The sequence below is a fragment of the Cetorhinus maximus genome, chromosome 10, assembly GCF_964194155.1.
Source record: "Cetorhinus maximus chromosome 10, sCetMax3.hap1.1, whole genome shotgun sequence".
In the NCBI taxonomy this organism is placed as follows: domain Eukaryota; kingdom Metazoa; phylum Chordata; class Chondrichthyes; order Lamniformes; family Cetorhinidae; genus Cetorhinus; species Cetorhinus maximus.
Window position 1 is genome coordinate 66,409,268 of NC_135888.1, and position 22,985 is coordinate 66,432,252.

The 22,985-nt window shown below is 44.0% G+C and overlaps 1 protein-coding gene across 9 annotated transcripts in view; it reads left to right on the top strand.

The window, feature by feature from the left end:
• Nucleotides 1–22,985, top strand: part of ablim3 (actin binding LIM protein family, member 3) — a 335,178-nt gene that overhangs the window by 216,678 nt on the left and 95,515 nt on the right. For all 9 annotated transcript variants that reach the window (XM_078550582.1, XM_078550574.1, XM_078550577.1 and 6 more), the window contains one exon: nt 17,084–17,171. In XM_078550582.1, the coding sequence (XP_078406708.1) occupies nt 17,084–17,171 (88 nt within the window). The remainder of the gene's footprint in view (nt 1–17,083; nt 17,172–22,985) is intronic.

Sequence of the window (22,985 nt, forward strand, 5' to 3'; positions counted from 1 at the left end):
GCACATTTACACGTTATATAATTATTTTTACATCTCTCACATGAATTTATTTCTCAAAATATTTAATGAAATGTCTTTTAAATAGCTTTCAGGAAGCTAGACTCTCTGGGTTGAAATTTCCACCAGGCATTGGGACTCTGATGCTGAGCCCATCTGGGGGTCTTAAGTGCACCCGCCTGTGTAACCTTTGGGGAGGTGATCTCCTGATTAAGGACAGTGGGCAGGTCCTAAGGCTGCAGGCCAAATCAGATGGGCTGCAGCAATGTCAGGCTGGCAGCCCCACCAGGTGAGGCGGATGCTGTCAAGGTAGACAGGTGAGCACAAGGGCTTCACAGCATGGAGATGCCCTCAGTTGCCTGCATAGAAGTTATCAAATAAAAAGGCCCAACACTGGGAGGGCCATCAGGGTGGAGACGAAATCCCAACCACAGGCCTATTTGCTGATGGACTGCGGTCTTTGCTCCACACGGTGCTGTCATTGGGGCATGATAACCTTCGATAACCTCGTGGCCTGCTGCTGAGAGCTGAACTGGCCACTCTGGAGAAGCTACCTGTGAAATTCCCTGGAAGTGGAAATGCATCAGAGAGCCAACCCAACTCCTTATGTTCCGGATCTTCCCTATGTTCCTGGCATCCCCCGTCTCAAATCATGTTTCCACATGGTGAGGAAAATTTGCCCCACCTGGGTATTGTGTTTGCCAATCTCTTTGAAGAGAGCGTAAATGGAAAAGAAGCCTGTGCAATTAAATTTGAGCCAGAATTTATGCCCCCATCAGGAGTGGGCTGCGAGGTGGAGTCGTAAAATCAGGTGGAATGGCAAGATGGCATTATGCAAGTTGCCTTCCTACCGCCACTATTACTTTACCAGCCATGTGGTAGGTGGCAAGTGGCCTGCCCTTAAGCTAGTTGAGGCCCTCACGTGACAACTTAAGAGCTTTTTTCCCCCCACCATTGCCAGCAGAATGTTGGCAATTCACCACCTGTGGAGGCTACCCATTAAAACCTGGCAACTTCCCCGCAGGCTCTGGGAGGGGAAGGTGTCCCTCCTGATCAGACACCTTGTGGCCCACGAAGAGTGCATCCAGAGGCAAGGGCCGCCCCCTTGTCAGGGCCTACCTGATTAGCTCCAGTGAGCTCCAACACCACCCCCCTTCCCCCCCCACCGCTCCTATGATGTGGCTGGGAATGAAGAGTTGATGCCACTGATTGGCTGGACGCTCCTGGAGGAGGGATATCCTCCCTCAGAGGAGTGGAAGCCACGACTGCAGGCAATTAACTGCTCAACTTAAAATTGAGCCATGGCGGGCTTGCCCCAGCTTTCCAGGCCACCGCCTCCATGTAAAATCCTGGTCTTGGAATGCAGATTTACATGAATTCTAAACTGCATAAATGTGTGCGTGCTCTTTCAATAGAGTTTGGGCTACACTGATGAACAGCAAGAAGTCTTGTAACATTTCTTCATTGAAGGTGGCCAAAAATATCACCACAACTTAACTACTGCCCTTTCGCTCCTATGACTTGGGTTTGAATCCAGTTGGCACTGATGAAATGAAAGCCTTATATCTCTGCTGGCTGTGAGTGTCCTGAATTAAATGAATTCCAGGTATTTCATTCTGTTTCTGAAGACTATTGACCCAAGATATAAAAAATGCCCACAATTCAATACAAAGCACACACTCACTCAGGAAACATGTTGCTGACTAGTGTAGGAAATGAAAAGACTCGCATGGATGCTGGAAGGTATGGTTTCCTAAAGTTGGCATTAAACCAACTTTGCTGGGGCAGTTAATGGGAGTATTCACTCTGCAGGCTATATCTAAATTGGACATGTTCTGTGCACACACTGATTTATTTAATAATTGATGTTTTGGTGGAGCTGACATCATTCGCCAATATGTCACCACTGTACTTTTTTTTAAATCACTAAAATAGATTTAAATATATATTACTACAAGTGCAATAGTCATGTTTAAAAAAAGTTCAAGCTTGATACCTCGAAGACTGTTTGTATTTTATATTGTATATTTCATTTCCTATTATTGCAATGAAATAATTTTAGCTGTTATAAAATTAACAAAAAATACCAAACAAAATTAAATGACTTACAGTTCATTTTTTTAAATGGTTTAAAATTCCAGCATTCTAAATTTTAAAACTTAGTTGGAAAGATCCATTTCTAATAAGAACTGATCGCTAGTACTTCCTGTTTTCTCCTCCATTGATTTGAAATTTTCTCACCTTAGCCACAGCTGAAATGGGGGCACCATAATTCGTCAACAGGCTTTGCCTAGGCTCTTTAACTGAAGCACAGCATTAGAATCCTATCTTTGGGTTCCCAGCCAACCAGGAAGGACAGGTAAAGTAGGGGTTTCCAATCAATCTGGCCCCAGCATGGATTAGAATGGCCCACCTGGACATGAATATTTGAGGCTGCAGCAACCACAGGAATGGAGAGGAGATCTGGGAAGGCTGCTCTATTACCTGAGCATCCTGCTGAGGGATCTGGGGGACTGCAGTGAGGTGATCCTTCCCCAGAGGAAGAGCATAATCTCTCCAACCAAGCAAGCTTAGGTGGAAGTGGCTGAGGGAATCGGCAGCAGAAATGTGGTCCCTCCAACCTGGAGACAGTGAATCAAGTGGACCCAGGACCTCAAGAAGACAGGAAAGGTGAGTTACATAACATCTTCGGGAGCCAGGGCCCCGACATTCTGACTTTCCAATATTCTCCTACAGAACACTCAACAGAACAAGAGACCTTGCAGCTGCACCCAATCTTCTCTCTCCAGGCACCTTACATCCCCATCCGAACAGCCAAAACTCTCACACTGCTCATTCTGTTGCCCTCTCACACCCATGCCTCACAGTCACCGAACAATGTTGTCCTTCCCTGCTCCCCACACAAGCCATTGCTAACACTCTCATAACCCTCTGCTTTTGTTCCTTGCAAGAAGGCTGCATAAAACTTTCACGAGAGGCAGAGACCCCAGGGGATGGTTCTCCACTGACCTGCACCTTGATGACCACTGGAAATGCATGCCTGGCCCAGTAGGAAGGAAGTCTTGTTCGAGGAGACTGCAGGTATCAGCAAGGGCCTGCCATGACAACCTGAGCCTTCTGTTTCACACACGTGTCGATAGAACTAATCCTATGTCTGGTTGGCAGCAGAGAAAGCACTCTCTGTGAAGGAATGCTGTGAACAGCAGTCTCTCACCTGACCATGGATGCAGCTCTTTAGTTTCACTGATCAAAGGCTCCTAGCCTGTTGGTTTCACTGAAGAAGCTCTCCTCTCTGTACACTCACCTGCAAACTTCTGGCAAGTTTTCATACAGCTCTGGAAATAAGTCTGCTGCCTGTTAGAGGCTGAATCCATGGATAAAACAGAATGTAATTGCTTAATGCAATATTTAAATGCCTTACCCTGTAATATTCGTGGTCTCTTTCCAACACAGAATGTTTACAGAGCCTGCTGAGGTAAGGAAAACATTAACTTTATTGAGAAACATCTTACTGTGGCTTCATTTTGCCATGAGGTTCAACAAGGGAGAGCAAGATCATGAGACATTGCATCACTTCCTGTGATGATGCCTTTGTCTCATTAGCATATCACACAGTTAGAATTAACTCCTTATACTACATCTTCCCTCAACTCTCTGCATTCTTTTATTTTTTATAGGGACTACCGGTATAGTGGTTTCACAAGTTGACCCAAATAAGTACTCTGCTGCTTTGGAGGAGATTGGGGATTTGAGTCCTGCATGTGCCCTGCTCGGCAGGAGGAGAATTGGTAGATGACTCCAGTTCAACAATCTGGTTGTCATCAGGATTTCTCATTGAACGCGGCATCTCTGGTCTGCTCGATTGTGTAGATGACTGCTTTGACTATATAGGAGGTTGCTTCTGTGTGCAACTAGTGCACATCTGTTCCTCATACCATGTCATTTTCTGTTGGAATAAGATAGGATCAAGGATGTGTTGTCTGTTCAGCTACTTGTCCATAAAGAGCTTGGTCTTGAATACAAACTGACTCTCCTGGTTGGAGGTCAGATAGGTTGCGTGCTTTGTGACATTTGTCTTGGTTCCACATCTAGCTTGAGCGATACTCATCCTCTCTCTCCCTCAGCTTGTCAAGTCATCAGCTTGTACACAAGACATGAGTGTGTGTGGAAGGGTGAGGAGTTGAGTACTCAGTCTTCTTCCCATTAGGCATTCACAATGTGCTAAATCATTCTGGAGTGGAGTTGATCGATAGCTCAAAATCGGAAGTTGAATGTCATTGTTGTTCTTCAGCTTTCACTGTTTCAACTCTTTCAGCTTCACTATTGGCTTGAGGGTATCTAGGTGAGCTGGTGGTATCCATACGATGCCGTAAAATCTTTAAAGTATGCATTGGCAAACTGCAGTCCATTGTCCGGGATTACAAGGTCTGGGATTCCATGCATTGCAAATATCTCCTCCAACGAGGTAACCATGGCTTCAGAAGTGTGACTGTACAGTGACTTGACTTCCATCCATCTGGGGTAGTTGTCTATTATAATCAAGAACATCTTACCTCTGTGTTCAAAGAAGTTCATCCCAAGACGTTCCCATGTTCTTGATGGAAAGGAAGATGATATCAATGGTTCTCTTGTCTCCTGATGATGAACAACACAAGTAATTCAGTTTGGTATCATCTCTTCCAACGACACCTGACCACCATACAAAATATCTTGCTCTGACTTGATATTTTGTGATGTTGAAATGTCCATGGTGCAATTGTTGCAGTATTTCAATCCTTAGAGCTCTCAGAATGACTAATCTCTCATCATGATGAATAACTCACCAGCTACACTGAGGTGTCCTCTCTGTTCATAGTGATGTCTGAGAATGGGATTGTGTGGGAAGCATTCTGGCCATCCTTTTATACAATACCCTCTGACCTGAGCACATTCTTCTCATATTTCTGTGTCGCTGAGCTTTTGTCGGTAGAGTTGTGTCAATGCAAAGGTTTTAAACTTTTCAACAAGGACTGCATCAGGCCTTGCCACTGCAATAGAGAACAAAGCATCTGCTTTAGTCTGCAGTTTTCCCGGAACATACTCTGTATTTGCTTCAAACTTCATCATCCTCAGTCTAAATCATTGTACTTGTGGAGGCATTTTCGCAAACTCCTTAGAATTTCTGAGCATCACTAAGGGTTTGTGATCTGTTTCTATCTTGAAGTGGGGACCTAGAATATAATCCGTAAACTTTTCACAAGCTCATGTAGCATCTAATGCTCCCTTCTCTATCACTGCATATCTCTGTTCAGTCTTTGCAGGTGAGCGAGATGTGTAGTAAACTGGTCTACACTTTCCATCCATCTGTATCTTAAAGCGTACAGCTCCCAGTCCTGTAGATAATGCATCTGTAGCAATCAAAGTGGATATCTCTGGGTGATAGTGAGCTAAAAGATCAGGTGATGTGGTAAAGTGGAGTGCTATGTATCTAAGAGAATGTAGTTGATTGACCATGTGGCTGTATTGACCAATCACTATACAGTACGGGCTACTTTGGTAACCGTAAGTCTAGAGCTGGAGGTGGTTGAAGAGGCACACATGGTATTAGTGCTCTGTTATTAGTTCCAATAAACCATCAGTGTTTGTTCAGTCAATCGGTCTCTCAAGCACCAACTAATGTGTTAGTATCAAGGGCACAATTCCCGTTCACAGGACAAAGCAAATTTGATAACCAAAAAAAAAACTGGTGACAAGGATAAACCAGATGAATTGACAGCAATCAAGAAAGCCGCGGTAAGCCAGCTATGTTACTTCGCCACTACCTTGAAAGCTGTTTGAAAGCGCAGTCTCCTTAGCCATTGAGTATGCCGCAGTTTGGGCATCTTGAACCATTTGACCCCGTTTCCGATGACTGGTCTCAGTACGTTGAACACCTGGCATTCTTCTTTACTGCAAACGACATTGCGGGGGAGAAAAAGAAGAGGGAGATTCTTTTGTCCACATGCGGGAACAAAACATATGGGCGGATCCGCAGCCTCGCGTAACCTAACACCCCCAATGCGAAGACAACGAGTTCGTAAAAATTGGGCCCTAACTTCCAACTAGTGTCGGAAAGTGCTGGCCCACAGAAATTATAAGAAATAAATGCACACTTACCTGGTCTTGAAAATTACGTTGCCACTTCCATTTGCTGGAGCTTGGGGCCAGCATCAAAAGAAAGCCCCAGCAATGTCTAGACCCAGCGAATTCAAGGAGGCCTTGCCCCCATTTTTACAGCACTTGCTGCCGTGAAGCAGGTAAGTTTAAAGGGCCAGGGAAATTGACAGGCCAGGGAAAAGGTAAGTGGATAGGATTCGGAGGTCGGGGGTATCCGGAGGTCGGGGAGTTCCGAGGTCTGGGGGATGGTCTAGTGGGGGGGATTCCGAGGACTGGGGGAGGGATGTCCAAGGTCTGGGGGTGGCGAGATGGGGGGGTCGGGGTAGGGGGGGCGGGGGGGGGGGAGATCCGAGGTCGGGTGGGGGTGGTGTTCTGAGGTATGGAGGGGGTCCGAGATCGAAGGGGTGGGCCAAGGTCTGGGGAGGGTGTGGTCTGGGGCCTGTGGTCTTGGTGGAGGGGGTCTGAGGTCGTGGGGGGGTTCTGGGGTTCAAGGTCTGAGGGGGGATCTGGGGTCTGGGGTGAGGGTGGGGGTGGGGGTGGGGGTGGGGCGTTCGGAGGTTGGGGTGGGTGGGGGTTCCGGAAGTCACGGGATCTGGAGGATAAGTGGGTCCAGAGGTCAGGGGGGTCTGGTGGTCGGGAGAGCTGGAGGTCGGGGGAGAGGTGGGGGCATTCGGAGGTTGGGGACCGGAGGACAGGAGGGATGTGAGGGTTTTCGGAGGTTGGGGGCTCAAGGTTTAGCCGGAGGGGTGTGGTCGGGGTCCGAGGTCAGTGGGAGGGATCCGATGCTGGAAGAGGGGAGGGTGCTGAGGTCGGTTGTGGGGGAGAGGTGGGGTTGTCGGAGGTCGGGTGGGGGATAGGGGGAATCCAGTGGGGGGTTGTGGGCGGGGTTGTGGGGAAGTCCCGTGGGGTCGGTCTGGGTCTTTACAATAGTTACCCAGAAGTTAAAAGAGGTTTTAATTCATCTAACTTTTTCTGGGTAACTATTGGTATAACCTCGGCGGAACCATCGAAGTTAGTGATTTAAATTGCATTTTCGGGTGGTTCCCAGTTCAGCACAATTGTCCAGAGGAAGTGTGAACTTCTGGGCAATTGCTGGGCAAACCCTTACCTGGGAACTTGCCAAAGCGATTCCCCAGCCCATCATTGGGGTACCCCCCAAATCCGACACTGGGGAGCGCGGAAGTTACGGGTCATTGTAAAAAACCACCTGAAGCCAAAGCCCTCAGTCACTATGCAGCGTTTTAAATTCAATTCGAGAATTAGGCTCCTAGGAGAGACAATCGCTGGCTATGTAGATGCTTTAAAGAAATTAACAGAATGTTGAGAGTTTGGAACTTCAATTAATGACATGTTGAGAGACTGATTGATGTGCGGAATCGGGGATGGTGATATTCAAAAGTGGTTGCTATCTGAAACTAACCTAGACTTCAGTAAGGCATTAGAATTGGCAACAGCTATGGAGAGTGCTGCTATAGACTCGGAGGAAATGAAAGGTACACAAAATGGCGCCGTCCATCTTGTAGTGTGGGAAGGGCCGGTGACAAAAGGTGCAAAAACGTCGGGTTCCGCAGAAAGGCAGGGAACGCCCACTATGTACAGACCATTGAAGAACAGCAGTACTACAGTGAAAACCTACAACATTAATGAGAGCAATGCAGCCTGCAGGCGATCAACAGTTCAGAAATATCGAATGCTTTTTCTGCCACTGCAATGGTCACATAATGCAGCACTGTAAAGATAGGCTGAGCCAGTATTTTAAAAACAAAGGTAGAAATTGCGAAATCTGTCTCATTGAAGAACCAGAGAAAGTAAAATCTGAAATCTATTCATTATACAACCTGAAAGCGGGTAGAACTGAGCTAATCCAGGTAGTCATTAGAGTCAAGAAACAAGCCAAAATCCACGTAGGCCCTAGCGCAACCCCCAGATATATCAGAGCCAGACCAGTCCCTTATGCTCTATGTGACAAGATGGAGGTCGATATTGGGGCATCATTGTCTGTCTTAGGTGAACATACGTTCAGACACTTGAATAAAGGAGTACATCTTTTAAGTTTGCAAGAATCAGACACTAAATAAAAAACATATACGGGTGAAGAAATAAGAGTGAAAGTGATATATCAAGTCCTGGTGCAGTATGGGGATCAGTCTGCAAATTTACCCCTTATGGTAGTAGCTGGGGTGGGCCCCAGTTTAATTGGTCGCAACTGGTTCAAAAAGACTAAATTGCAATGGGCCGAGATATTCCAAATTAGAATGAAAGACTTACAGGATTTGTTACAAAAGTACACTTCATTTTCAGTGACGAGCTAGGAAGGATTCATGAGCTACAAGCCAAAATCCACATAGGCCCTAGCGCAACCCCCAGATATATCAGAGCCAGACCAATCCGTTATGCTCCATGGGACAAGATTGAGACCGAGCTAAACAGGCTGGAAAAGTTGGGTATCTTACAACCAGTGCAATTTTCTGAGTGGGCAGCACCCATAGTACCCATACTGAAGCCACACCAAAGTGTTCGCTTATGCGTTGACTATCAGTTCCTTTTACTAATAGACACCCACTCCAAGTGGATGGATGTCTACGAAGTCCGGTCACCCACGTCTGCTGCCACCATAGACCGTTTGCCACAGAGTTTTGCAGTGCACAGGTTACCAGAGGTGCTTGTGTCAGATAAAAAGATTGCATTTACCAGCGGGGAGTTCCACAGGTTTACAACCCTCAATGGCATAACTCATATCAAATCCTCGCCTTACCACCCCGCCTCTAATGGTTTGGTTGAACGGGCAGTTCAAGCCTTTAAGTCCGGGATGAAAAAGCTGGACAAGGATTCCATCGGTAGCAGATTGTCACAGTTCCTGTTCGCATACCGGATGACGCCACACATGGCACCAGTATTGCCCTCGCTGAATTACTGATGAAGAGACGTCTCCGCTACCGTCTAACTTTAACAGACTGAATTTAGTGGGGAGGGTGGAGAGAAGCCAAGAGGCTCAGAAGACTAGACATGATGGCCATAATCATGAAAGAAATTTCACGGTGGGAGACACAGTTCTCGCAAAGAACTTTGGAGATGGGCCCAATTGGCTAATAGACGAAGCAAGTGCAGTGACAGAACCTGCCTCCTATAATGTAATGGTAAACGGCAGAATAATTAGATGACATGTGGATCATCTCCAGAGAAGAGAGACAGTCCCTCAAGAAGGAATGCAGTCATCATTTGCGTTTGAGTCTGCACCGCACACGGAAGAAATGTCACATGATTTGGAAGTACCGGTGGGGCTTGTTGGACCCAAGAGGGTCAAAGACACAAACTTGCCCACTTCTACTGAAGAGCCTGGTGGACAGTTGACCCCTGAGAAGGGGGCCTCGGAAAAACCAGCCGAGGTCGTTGAGCTACGACACATCCGAGGAAGCCTCCTGAGAGACTTGACTTGTAAATAGTTATGCATGTAAATAATTGGGAAGCTTGTCAATTGTACTTTCAATAAAGAGGGAAGGGGTGTGGTAAAGTGGAGTGCTATGTGTCTTTAAGAGAATGTAGTTGATTGACACGTGACTGTTTTGACCAATTGCTGCACAGCGCGGGCTACTTTAGTAACTGTAAGTCTGGAGCTGGAGGTGATTGAAGAAGCATACAATGTGTTAGTGCTCTGTTCTTAGTTCCAATAAACCACCAGTGTTTGTTCAGTCAATCTGTCTCTCTCCCTATATTGTATCAAACACCAACTAATGTGTTAGTATCAAGGGCGTAACTTACATTTGCAGGAGGAAGTGAACTGGATAAGCAAAAACATAAAAGGTGATATCAGCATTTCTTTGATTTTCTCAAAAGACCTCTGTTGTATTTCCTCTCAGTACTATGTATTATCTTGTCATAATACGAACATAGGAACAAGGAGTAGGAGTAGGCCATTCAGCTCCTTGAGCCTGCTGCACTATTTAATAAGATCATGGCTGATCTGATAGTAACCTCAAATCTACATCCCACCTTCCCCTGGTAACCTTCTGTGTGGCCACTAGTGCACATCTCTTCCATCACACCATGCCATTTTCTCCTCCTTGCTTACCAAGAATCTATCCACCTCTGCCTTAAAAATATTCAAAGCCTCTGCTTCCACCACCTTTTCAGGAAGAGAGTTCCAAAGACTCACGATCTTCTGAGTAAAAAAATTTCGCCTCATCTCTGTTTTAAATGGGAAACCCCTTATTTTTAAACAGTGACCCTTAGTTCTAGATTCTCCCACAAGAGGAAACATCTTCTCCACATCCACCCTGTCAAGGCCCCTCAGGATCTTGTATGTTTCAATCAAGTCGCCTCTTACTCTTCTAAACTCCAGCGGAATCAAGCCTAGTATGTCCAACCTTTCCTCATAAGACAACCCACCCATTCCAGGTATTAGTCTGGTAAACCTTCTCTGAACTGCTTCTAATGCACGTAAATCCTTCCTTAAATAAGATAACCAATACTGTACACAGTACTCCAAATGTGGTCTCACTAGTGCCCTGTACAACTGAAGCATAACCTCCTACTTTTGTATTCAATTCCCCTCACAATAAATGATAACATTCTATTAGCCTTCCTAATTACTTGCTACACTTGCATACTAGCCTTTTGTAATTCATGCACTAAGACACCCAGATCCCTCTGCACCTCAGAGCTCTGCAATCTCTCACCATTTAAATAATATGCTTCTCTTTTATTCTTCCTGCCAAAATGGACAATTTCATGTTTTCCCACATTACACTCCATTTGCCAAATCTTTGCCCACTCACTTAACCTATCTATATCTTTTTGTAGCCTCCTTATTTCCTCAATGTAGTGGCTCATTGACGACAGCTAGGTTGGGTCGGAATTTTCTAACTTGGTTTACTTGGAATCTCAGGAGCTCAGTCATGTTGCGAGGGGCTGGAAACTCCCTGATTGCTCTTGTCTTCTGTGGACAACTCTGACACTGGTTGTATCCACAAGATGCCCAAGAAACCTAACAGTCAGCTACAAGAATTTGCATTTGTTGTTGAGTGTGAGGAGAAGGTGACATAGTGGTGATGTCACTGAACTAGTATTCCAGAAAACCAGGCTAATGCTCTGGGTACATGGGTTCAAATCCCACCTTGGCAGCTGGGGGAATTAAATTCAATTAATAAAATCTGGAATTGAAAGCTTGTCTCAGTAATTGTTACCACAAAACTATCATTGATTGTTGTAAATGTCCACCTGGTTCACTTATGTCCTTTAAGGAGGGAAACTGCCATCCTTCCATGATCTGGCCTACATGTGACTCCAGATCCACAGTATCGTGGTTGACTCTTAACTGTCCTCTGAAATGGTACTCAGTTCAAGGGGAATTAGGGATGGGCAACAAATGCTGACCTTGCCAGTTGCCTACATCCCGTGAAAGAATAAAGAAAAGAAAGCACACAGCTTGAAAGTAACCTTTCTTTCTGCAGAAATGGCATTCGGACTTTTTGATGGGTCAATTTTCACACCTTTTTTTTCCCATTACACTGATAACAGCTCAGGTAGTTGCTGGACACTTTTCCCGCATCCCCTGCTTTTTGTACAGACATCTCTCTGCTTTTAAATTTAATATACTTGACTTTGTCAGTCATTTTTTATGGTTCTGTCTGTCACCCCGAATCACCAATCGATTTTGCTGCCTGACCTCAGCTTGTCTGTTCAGTTGAACTGCCTTTATTAGTTCAACTGACCACTGCAAGTGGTCAGATAATGCGTCATCCAAGACTCTGATAACAATTCTGTCGCTGATTATCTCGTCTTTTAATCTGCCATATTCATAGTTCTCCTCTATGCAGATTGTTTATAAATATATCAATACTTTCCCTTGTCTTTGGGTACACTTGTTAAATTTAGCTCACTCGACAATGGTATTCTTTTGCAGATTAAAGCAGGCATCGAGTGCTTTTATTGCTTTATCACACGTAGCTTTTTCTTCATCAATCCTTTGTGTGACCAGGATATTATCTGCACAGCCACCCATCACATACAATACCATACTGACCTGCTTGCCACTTGGCTTCATCGCGAGGCCCGATGCATTGCAATATCTGGCAAATATTTGGTGCTAATTCAGCCACACTTCTGCTTGGTTGAGACCTGCGACCTGCCCAATGGTAATGGCAGAGACTTTTCCAGCGACTTGTTCTTTCACTCGCTGCCACCATCTAATATTCCTGGTCTCATTGTGCTAATACAGAATATTTACAGAGTCTGCTGAGGTAAGGGAAACATTAAAACTTATTGAGAAACATCTTACTGTGACTTCATCTTGCTAATAGATTCAACAAGAGAGAGCAAGATTATGACACATTGCATCACTTCCTGTGATGATGCCTACTGTCTATTGGCATATCACACAGTTAGCCCCTGATACTACATACCCAACAGCTGTGTGAGAGTGCTATTATTGCCTTCGAATTTGCTCAGGTAAGGGTGGGATGACGTCAGGTTTCTGACCCGACAACACATTTAGGGGATTTAACTCCCGGTGCACCCCAAATTTACTTCCGCTTGCCTGGGAAAATTCCACCCATTTTTTTTAGTTCAAAAGAAACATAGAAGTTGAAGAAGGCCATGCAGGCCCTTGAGCCTATTCCACCATTCAGTGAGATCAGGGCTGATCTTTATTAAAACTCTATTCACCCACATTAGTTGTATATCCCGTAATACCCTCAAAGATCTATGGATCTCAGATTTAAAATTATTAATTAAGCTAGCATCTACTTTCATAGGAGAGACCTTCATACTTCCATCACCCTATGCATGAAGAGGCATTTCCAGAGTTCTCTCCCCAATGGCCTGCTTTTGATTTGTGTTAATTTATAATTGCTCTATTGAATTCCAGGAACCTAAGAAAATTGTTTGTTCTTCAATCCCAACCTTTACAAAGGGTGGTGATGAGTTAACAATGCTTGTTCAAATCCAAGGCAAAAGTGGCCCTGTAAACTCAAGGCAGTCAGTCTTTGATTCAAAACTGCAAATTCATAATTCAGTGTCCAAGCACCATGTGAATAATATGCCCTCTGTTGGGGCTGACCCCTTCTATGCAACTGTTAAATTAAGTGGCATGCAGTTATGGAGCTTTCTGAAAATGGCTGAAATTGTCTAGTAAGCTCTGTAGGAATTATACCTTCATCTGTCTAATTGTGAAGCCTTAGTTACTATGATTATGTCCTTGCCTCATTCCTTACTGGAGAGCAATGTGCAGTATCAGATAACCCACAAAAGAAGAAAAAAGTGTCTGTGGGGAATGGGGAGAAATTACAAAATACACGGTACACAGTTTTAGCAAATACTTATCTCCCCATAACTTATATTCTGTTAACTTTCTTCTTTCCATAGGGACCACCTCACATCTTTGCTAACCAGCCCTCCAGAGCTATTGGTTTTAAAATAGAACTACATCATTACAGTTTCTCCTAGTTTTAATCTACAGCATTCATTCTGTGCTCACATTTACTTCCATTCTCCTGCCAAGTGGCCTCCAAGCAGTGCTCTACTGGCACTTGCCTCAGTGCAACGAAGTAATTTCATTTAGGAGAAGGTTTTGTTGATAAAATTGACTTACTCTGAGATGAATTGATTGTTGCTCAGAAACTCAGTCGTTATCCTTAGAGAGTAGCATCATTTATTGAAGACAACTCTTTAACCCCTTGTTTGATGGAATCGTCAATGATTATGTCTAAATAAAGAGACTCAGATAAACTGAGACAATTTTTGGAAGTATAAAAGACATTGGCAGACTACTGAGTTGCCACAGCTTTGATCAGATCTCCTATGTATTTCCACAAGGTGCACACATGAACATATTTGCAGGCACAGGCATATGATATCAACACATTTTGCTGTTGGATATATTAATATTTAAACACTAACCTATTGGTGGCAGGGTTGATGGTGAAGAGTTATTGAAGTGGAATGTAACAATGTCATTATCAGACTTGGAAGCCCTTCAATTAATAAATCATTATCTGCCTTTATTAATGTAGCAATACACATGGGAAGTGAGTCAATTCATTAAGTACCACCTCACATAAAATTTACAGCTTGGTGAGCTATTTATAATTTCCAACAATGGCATCTAACCTTTGCAGTGTTAAGTTAAAAGTTATTGTGTGTGTTGACACATGAGCCATCATAAATCTTTTTACATGGAAAGCTGCAGGTAACAATTTATTGAATATGCATAATTGTCCAAAGAACTGTTAAGCATTGTTGCTACACTATTATTGCAAGAATATGTATGAAATAATGTAGTTACTATAATAAACCTTAAGGTATAATTTTTTATCAAACTGTGAATTTTGTTTTAAATTAAATACACACATTGAACCTTCAAGGATTCTACACAGAGGAGCAGTAATAAGTGCATAGCGGTGATGTTGAACCTGAGAGAATAATTCAGACCCAACATTTCTAAAAGTGCAGTGTTGATATGTATTATTATAAGACAGACTGTATGCTGTGAATACTCATATGCCCTTATATATCTACCAAAGTTTTCTCCTACAGGAAAGGGAAGCTACATCATACACTATACTCAAAACAAATGTACTTTCCCAAGATCACCCATTGTCATAGCGTAAGGTCCCAGCACTCACCACCAATATGGGCCATAACTAATTTTCCATGTCTTTTTCAATAAAGAAAATAATTTTTTTATTTGTTCATGGGATGTGAGCATCACAGGCTAGGCCAGCATTTATTGCCCATCCCTAATTGCCCTTGAGAAGGTGGTGGTGAGCTGCCTTCTTGAACCACTACAACCACTGCAGTAGGAAATACTTATATTTATAGAGCATCTTTCCTGATCTCAGGACATCACATAGCACTTTACAGCCAATTACTTTTTGAAGTGTAGTCACAGTTGCAATTAGGAAATGTGACAGCTAATTTGCACACAGCAAACACCCACAAACAGTAATATGAAAATTATAATTTGTTGTTTAGTGGTGTTGATTGAGGGATAAATATTAGCCAAGATACCAAGGACAACTTCCTTACTTTTCTCCATAATAGTACTATAGGGTCATTTATGTCCATCTGACAGGGCTGAAGGAGCCTTATTCTTTTACTTAAAGCCCCAACCCTATTTAATAAACAGCATTTCACATATTGCTTTTACATATAAATGGTGTTTTTTTGAAACTCCCCCCAACCATCAACAGTACGTGAGGACATAAGTCCATTGGAACTATCCATCCACACCTTCGTGTGTGAAAATCTACACTCAGTAACTTTCAAAAGCCACACATTTTCATACACCTGATAAGTGACTTATTTTCAGCAGCCTCTGTTCCTTTTAGTTATGTAAAGGAAAGTTTGTCCTTTCCCATATCATTAAGGTTTGAAATTTTATTTCATTTGTTTAATTGGATTTGTGCCCACATACTTAAAATTGGATTCTGATTCATTGCAAAATATACAATGTGATACATTGTAAGCCATTTGTGCATTTAACTTAAAAATATTTCATGGTACCTCTATTCATGCTGATACACGATATTTTCACTAGATTATTTTTCAGAATGAGTATGTAGAAGACTATTTTGCATCCTCGCATTGATTCTTTAATGTTTCTGCTATTGATCTTCATGAAACTTTCTCTGTACCTTTTGTTATCAAGTTCAATTACCCACTAAAAATAAGTATGCGTTATGTTATCAACTTAATTCTTGGGTTCACATTTGTTAATATTTCCCTTTGAAAGATCAAATCCTCAATCACACTTTTACCAAGCTGCATAAGCTATTTCTTTCCAAACATTAGTTTCTTCATTACCTGTATGACAATCAATGTACTTAGAAAATTTGCTAAGGTAGAGAATGAGCTATTTAATTTCTCATGTCTATGTCGTTTTTCTGTCAGTTTATCTGACAATCTGAACTGGAACAGTTTAGTGAGACAAAGGATGACACTGTTACAAGGGAAGGTGGTTGAGAGGTGTGAAATTCATACCATTGCTGAAAGATTTAGAAAGAAATTTGTAGAAAATCAACTCAGAATCAGTAAAGTACAAGCTTCTGATTGTTTCCTGGAAAATAAAAATACATATATAGCTGTGGCAGAATTTCCATGTTAGCACTTAGCATAAAGCATCACCCACTCGGAGTGCAGGGAAGAAAATCAAGAATCAAGGTTGATGTGCCCACAATAAATACCCAGTTGTAACTTTCTTAGGGAAATATTTTCCCCCCCGTTGGGGGGAAAGTGAGGGAGCGGGCATGGGTGGGCCCGCCTCCAATCGGCACCCCCGATTGGGGGCGCGCAGCCATTTCACATGGGCAGGGCCAATTAAGGCCTGCCCAGCATGACGTCCGCCACGAAGCACTATGCGCTCCCTATGCAGGCGGGGGGGCAGTCCCTCAGCTGAGAGTGCGCTCTTTCACGCATGTGTGCGAAAGGGCGCACTGATCTCCCTCAGGCTAAGTGCTGCCTCAGGGAGATTGGCTCCAAATTAAAAATTGTTATACAAATGATAGAAAAATTTCCCTGACATGTCCCCTCATGTGATACTGTCACATGAGTTGGGACATGTCCATAACTTTTATTGAAACCTTTATTAAAAATTTAAATACCCTCATGAAACCTCATCCCGCTGGTGGATGAGGTTTCATGCTTTTTCTGAAGCCCGCCAGGGCTCCCGGCCTGCCCGCCAACCTTAAGGTTGGATGGGCAGATCCATTAATGATGTTAATTACTTTTTCAATGACCCCAATAGGCCATTGACAGTTTGGCGGGCGCACAGCTGACTCGGCTGCGCCCCCATCGACCTGAAAATGGAAATGATGCAGGGTGACGTCGGGAGTTCCGCCTGACGTCATCCCGCGTCATTTTACCCATCGGCGAGCGGGGGCAGTCCCCGCTCACCGACCGGAAGATCCTGACCTAAGTCAATGATATTTTTTAATAAATGTACATTCTTTTTTAGGCAGGAGGAAAGCATTACCACCCAACTTGTGCGAGGTGTGTCAGATGTCACCAGATGTTCACAGAGGGAGAAGAAATGTACCTAACAGGTATGTAAGGCTGACATAGAATTACATGGGGTGTACATCACAGAATCTGGCTGTTCAGCCAAGTTCGGCCAACTCAAACCTATTGGTTAAGCTGCCATGTTGAATGAAAGAATGCACAATATCCTCTCAGGCTCGCTAGGACACCAGATCTTTTTGTGCCTGACCCAAAAGAAATACAAAAATAGAAGTTATGAAATAATATATTTTCAGGACATTCCAAAAAAGTGGAGCAAAATACAGAAAATATCATAGTAGTAAATCCTGTGTTACAGAAGGCCAAAATTATTTGAGTTTACAGTGGCTTTGATGTTTTTGTTTTCAGTTGAAGCATATTGATTTTTATACATTGCCTGGTGGACTCCATTAACATTTTTTCAGAGAGCTGTGAGCGCCACATGGCCTGGCTTCTGTAATTCATCAGTCTGGTGAGGAGGAAAACTAGCTGGCCACACCCCACAGCCAGCCAATGGGGAGGGGAGTAAAGAAAGGGCAAGAATAGGTCAACAGCTGGAAGATTTCTTACAGGCCTGGAGGAGCCTCTTGGCACCTAGAGAAAGTTGGACTGGCATGGCTTGAGCATGCTTCACCCTTTGTTTCTTGAACACTGCAGTTGACGTCCTACAACAAGCGAAGGTGTGCTGGATGCCCATTTAAAGGCTAAGCAGAAAATTGATTCCAGTGGGCAAATAGTTCACAAGGTCCCCACCAGACTTTTAACTGCCAGCCATCTCTTTTGCACACGATAAACAGGTAGTTGGCAGTTGAAGTTGTCCCCCATTGTAATAACTCACCAGACAGATGTGAAGAAGTTGCCTCAATTCCGAGTAAGAAATCTTTTTCTTATTCATGAACCATGTCACATAACATCAGGAGTAGAATTTTAAGTCCTGCGGGCAGGCGCGCACCGGACCCGATCGGGCGTAAAATCATGCGAGCTGACATTGGGCGAGCGTCCCGACGTCATCACGCACTCGCGTGATATTTCGCTCGGCGGGTGCGTGCCCGCCAACAATTAAGAGGGCAATTAAGCCCAATAACGGCGCAATTGTCTCCGATTTTTCATGGCCCATCCAACCTTACGGTTGGCGGATGGGCCAATCGGCCAGGTGGCCTTTGCATTTTTCATCAAACCTCATCCAAGGGTGGTATGAAATCTCCGTTGTGAAATAAAATAAAAATAAATATCTGTGGACAGCATTTTTATGAGGTATATTATCAGGGGCTTGATTTGACACATGGAGATTTTTTGTCAGCTTTTTAAACCCTTATTTAACCATTTGAAGGATTGCAACTCCCTGAAGCAGCTGTCTGCCTTCAGGGAGCTCTCTCGCAATGCTCACTCGTGCCCATGGTGACATCATCGCCCACCCCCACCCTGGCAGCGCTGAGCCATTAATTGGCCAGCAAGCGTGAAATCGTGGCCAGGGACTGATTGTGGTCGGCGGTCCATTTCCTGACCAATCTCAGGCCTGCCGATCACACGTGCCCGCCAAGGGTAAAATTCAGGCCCAGGGCTAATACAAACCAGGACAAAAATAACAGCTGGATCTGACATAGGATAAAGATAATTCCAAAATAAAATAGTGTTTACTGTCATTTACCTGTGGGAGGCAATAGCATAGTGGTAATGTTAACTGGACCAGTAATCCAGCAGCGCAAAATGCTAATGCTTTGGTGACATGAGTTCAAATTCTATCATGGGGAAATTAAAATTAACTAATAAATCTGAAAGAAAATGCTAGTTTCTATAATAACAATTATTAAACTGTTGGATTGTTAATGTCCTTCAGGGAAGCCAAGCTTACCTGAACTGGCCTACATGTGACTCCAGATCCACACCAATGTGGTTGACTTTAAACAGCCTCTGAAATGGTTTAGCAGCCATTCAGTTGTAGGTGGCTACCACCACCACCTGCTCAAGGGCAATTTGGGCAATAAGAGTTGGCCTTCCCAGCGAAGCTTGCCTCACAAGAAAGAATTTATAATAATCCGCTCTTCTCTGCTTTCCTCCACCAAGTTTACTATATCCACAGTTTTGTTTTTTGATTTTTATGAAGCTCTCTCCATGAGCACAGGTAGCCCAGATTAATGCTGATCAGCTCCTTAAATAAGCACGCTGCAGTAATTCAAAAGATCACAAGACAAGTTGGCTCTTTGGCCAGCTTGATTTCATCCACTCTACTTTGATGGTAAAATAGGGCAAAGTCAGCATGGTTTCATCAAGGGGAGGTCATGCCTGACAAATCTGTTAGAATTCTTTGAGGAGGTAACGAGCAGGTTAGACAAAGGAGAGCCAATGGATGTTATCTACTTGGACTTCCAGAAGGCCTTTGACAAGGTGCCACACAGGAGGCTGCTCAGTAAGATAAGAGCCCATGGTGTTAGAGGCAAGGTACTAGCATGGATAAAAGATTGGCTGTCTAGTAGGAGGCAGAGAGTGGGGATAAAGGGGTCCTTCTCAGGATGGCGGCCGGAGACTAGTGGAGTTCGGCAGGGGTCAGTGTTGGGACCACAACTTTTCACTTTATACATTAATGATCTAGATGAAGGAACTGAGGGCATTCTGGCTAAGTTTGCAGATGATACAAAAGTAGGTGGAGGGACAGGTAGCAGTGAGGAGGTGGGGAGGCTGCAGAAGGATTTGGACAGGTTAGGAGAATGGGTACAGAAGTGGCAGATGGAATACTACGTGGGGAAGTATGAGGTCATGCACTTTGCTAGGAAGAATAGAGGCATAGACTATTTTCTAAATGGGGAGAGAATTCAGAAATCTGGAGTGCAAAGGGACTTGGGAGTCTTAGTCCAGGATTCTCTTAAGGTTAACTTGCAGGTTGAGTCGGTAGTTAGGAAGGCAAATGCAATGTTGGCATTTATTTCGAGAGGACTAGAATATAAAAGCAGGGATGTGCTGCTGAGGCTTTATAAGGCTCTGGTCAGACCACATTTAGAATATTGTGAGCAATTTTGGGCCCCGTATCTCAGGAAGAATGTGCTGGCCCTCGAGAGGGTCCAGAGGAGGTTCACGAGAATGATCCCAGGAATGAAAGGCTTAACATATGAGGAACGTTTGAGGACTCTGGGTCTATACTCAATGGAGTTTAGAAGGATGAGGGAGGATCTTATTGAAACTTACAGAATACTGAAAGGCCTGGATAGAGTGGACGTGGTGAAGATGTTTCCATTAGCGGGAGAGACTAGGACCTAAGGGCACAGCCTCAGAGTAAAGGGAAGACCTTTTAGAACAGAGATGAGGAGATACTTCTTTAGCCAGAGAGTGGTGAATCTATGGAATTCATTGCCACAGATGGCTGTGGAGGCCAGGTCATTGAGTGTATTTAAGACTGAGATCGGTAGGTTCTTGACTAGTAAGGGGATCAAAGGTTACGGGGAGAAGGCGGGAGAAAGAGGTTGAGAAACTTATCAGCCATGATTGAATGGCAGAGCAGACTCAATGGGCCGAATGGCCTAATTTCTGCTCCTATGTCTTATGGTCTTTTGGTGTTGGTTGAGGGATAAATATAGGTGACAAAACCCCCCCACCCCACCCCACCCCACCTCTCCCACCCGCACTGCTGTTCTTCTGAACGGTGTCATCAGTTCATTCGTATACTTCCAAATTGGCAGGCAGGATCTCCTCGGTTTATATCACATTTGAAATATGGCATTTCCAACAAATTAATAATTCCCCAGTACTACATTAAAGTGTTGGCCTGGCTTATATGTTAAAGATCAAAAACAAAAATACCTGGAAAAGCTCAGCAGATCTGACAGCATCTGCGGAGAGGAATACAGTTAATGTTTCGAGTCCGAATGACTCTTCATCAGGCGGAAATCCTGTCGGAGAGAAGAGCAATACTTCTTCAAGGTAGACATTCCTTGAAGAGAGGTGGCAGTCAAATTAAACACTAAGTTAAAAGCAGAATACTGCAGATGCTGGAAATCTAGAACAAAAACAAAAAAACCTGGAAAAACTCAGCAGGTCTGACAGCATCTGCGGAGAGGAATACATTTAACGTTTCAAGTCCGAATGACTCTTCATCATCATTCTCTGATGTGCAGAGCATTTAGCATGATATATCAACAGCAGTGTTTAATTACCATGCATATTCATTCAAAGTTTAAGAGGAAAGCAATATTTTTACTATTTGATGTTAACTGGGCAGATTTACTCCCTTCCCAAGGATACTGTGCCCTGGGGCACTTCTTAGATTTCTTCTGAATGGGAACCTTGGAGCCAATTGATAAAAGTAGTTTCATCACATTTTGTTTTGCGTTGGTTGCAATTCTTCTAAAAAGTCACTAACATAATGCTAGGGTGATTAAAAGCTTTGTGAAACACAGTGGGTAGCTACTTGTGTTCACCACCCGACCATAATCAGAGAAGTGATGAAACAAGTCTCATTTTAATCCCAATGAAAATTAGCACCCAAGTGTATCAGGCAGAAAACTCTCCACTTGCTGGAGGCACACCTACTACAACAGAAGATGGTTGTGACGGTTGAAGGCCAATCATCTCAGCCCCCAGGACATCACTGCAGGAGTTCCTCAGGGCAGTGTCCTAGGCCCAACCATCTTCAGCTCCTTCATCCATGGTCTTCTCTCTATCACAAAGTCAGAAGTGGGAATGTTCACTTACGATTGCATAGTGTATAGTTCCATTTGCAGCTCCTCCAATACTAAAGCTGTCAATGCCCAAATATAACAAGCCCTGTACAGTATTCACACTTGAGCTGACAAGTGCAGTTTGTACCACACAAATGGCAGGCAATGACTATCTCCAACAAGAGAGAATCTAAGCACCCCCACCCCTCCCCCCAACCACATTTATATTCAATGGCATTACCATTATTGAATTCCCCACCATCAACTTCCTAAGGGTTACCATTGACTAGAAACTTAACTGGACCAGTCATATAAACTCTGGCTACAAGAGCAGGTCAGAAGCTGGGAATTTTGCAGCGAGTAACTAATTTCCTGACTCCACAAAATTCATCCACCACCTACAAGGCACAAGTCAGGAGTGTGATGGAATACTCTCCACTTGCCTGACTAAGTGCAGCTCCAACAACACTCAAGAAGCTTGACATCATCCAAGACAAAGCAGCCTGCTTGATTGGCACCCCATCATCCACCTTAAACATTCACTCCCTTCAGCACCGATGCACAGTGGCAGCAGTGTTTACCATCTACAAGATGCACTGCAGCAACTCACCAAGGCTGCTTCAACAGCACTGTCTAAACCCATGACCCCTACTGCATGGGAATGACACAACCTGCAAGTTCCCCTCCAGGTCACACACCATCCTGGAACTATATCACTGTCCCTTCATTGTCACTGAGTCAAAATCCTGCAACTCCCTACCCAGCAGAGTGAATGTAGATATACCTATATCACATGGATTGCAGCAGTTCAAGAACTTGGCTCACCACTATGTTCTGATGACATTTAGGGATGGGCAATAAAAAGTGGCCTTGCCAGCAACACCAGCATCCTAATTAAAAATACATTATCCAGGTACTAGGAAGACATGAATGTGTAGTGTTTGGAGCGTGTGGGGAAAGGTGTTGAATGGCAGGGATAAGTTTCTCTTTAAATTTAAAGTGGGTATTCTGTTCAGCATGTATTCATACTTACCTGGCAGGGGAGAGACCATGATCATGGTTCTGCCAGGGCAAGGTCGTGAAGCAAATGCCATAACCAATCGAACCCCATACCATGGGGTACCTAACACCGTCTGAGTCATGGTGAAGGACAGCGAAGGAGGAGCACCTATGGATCGGGCCTTCTTCACCAAGAGGATCCTGTTGAAGGTG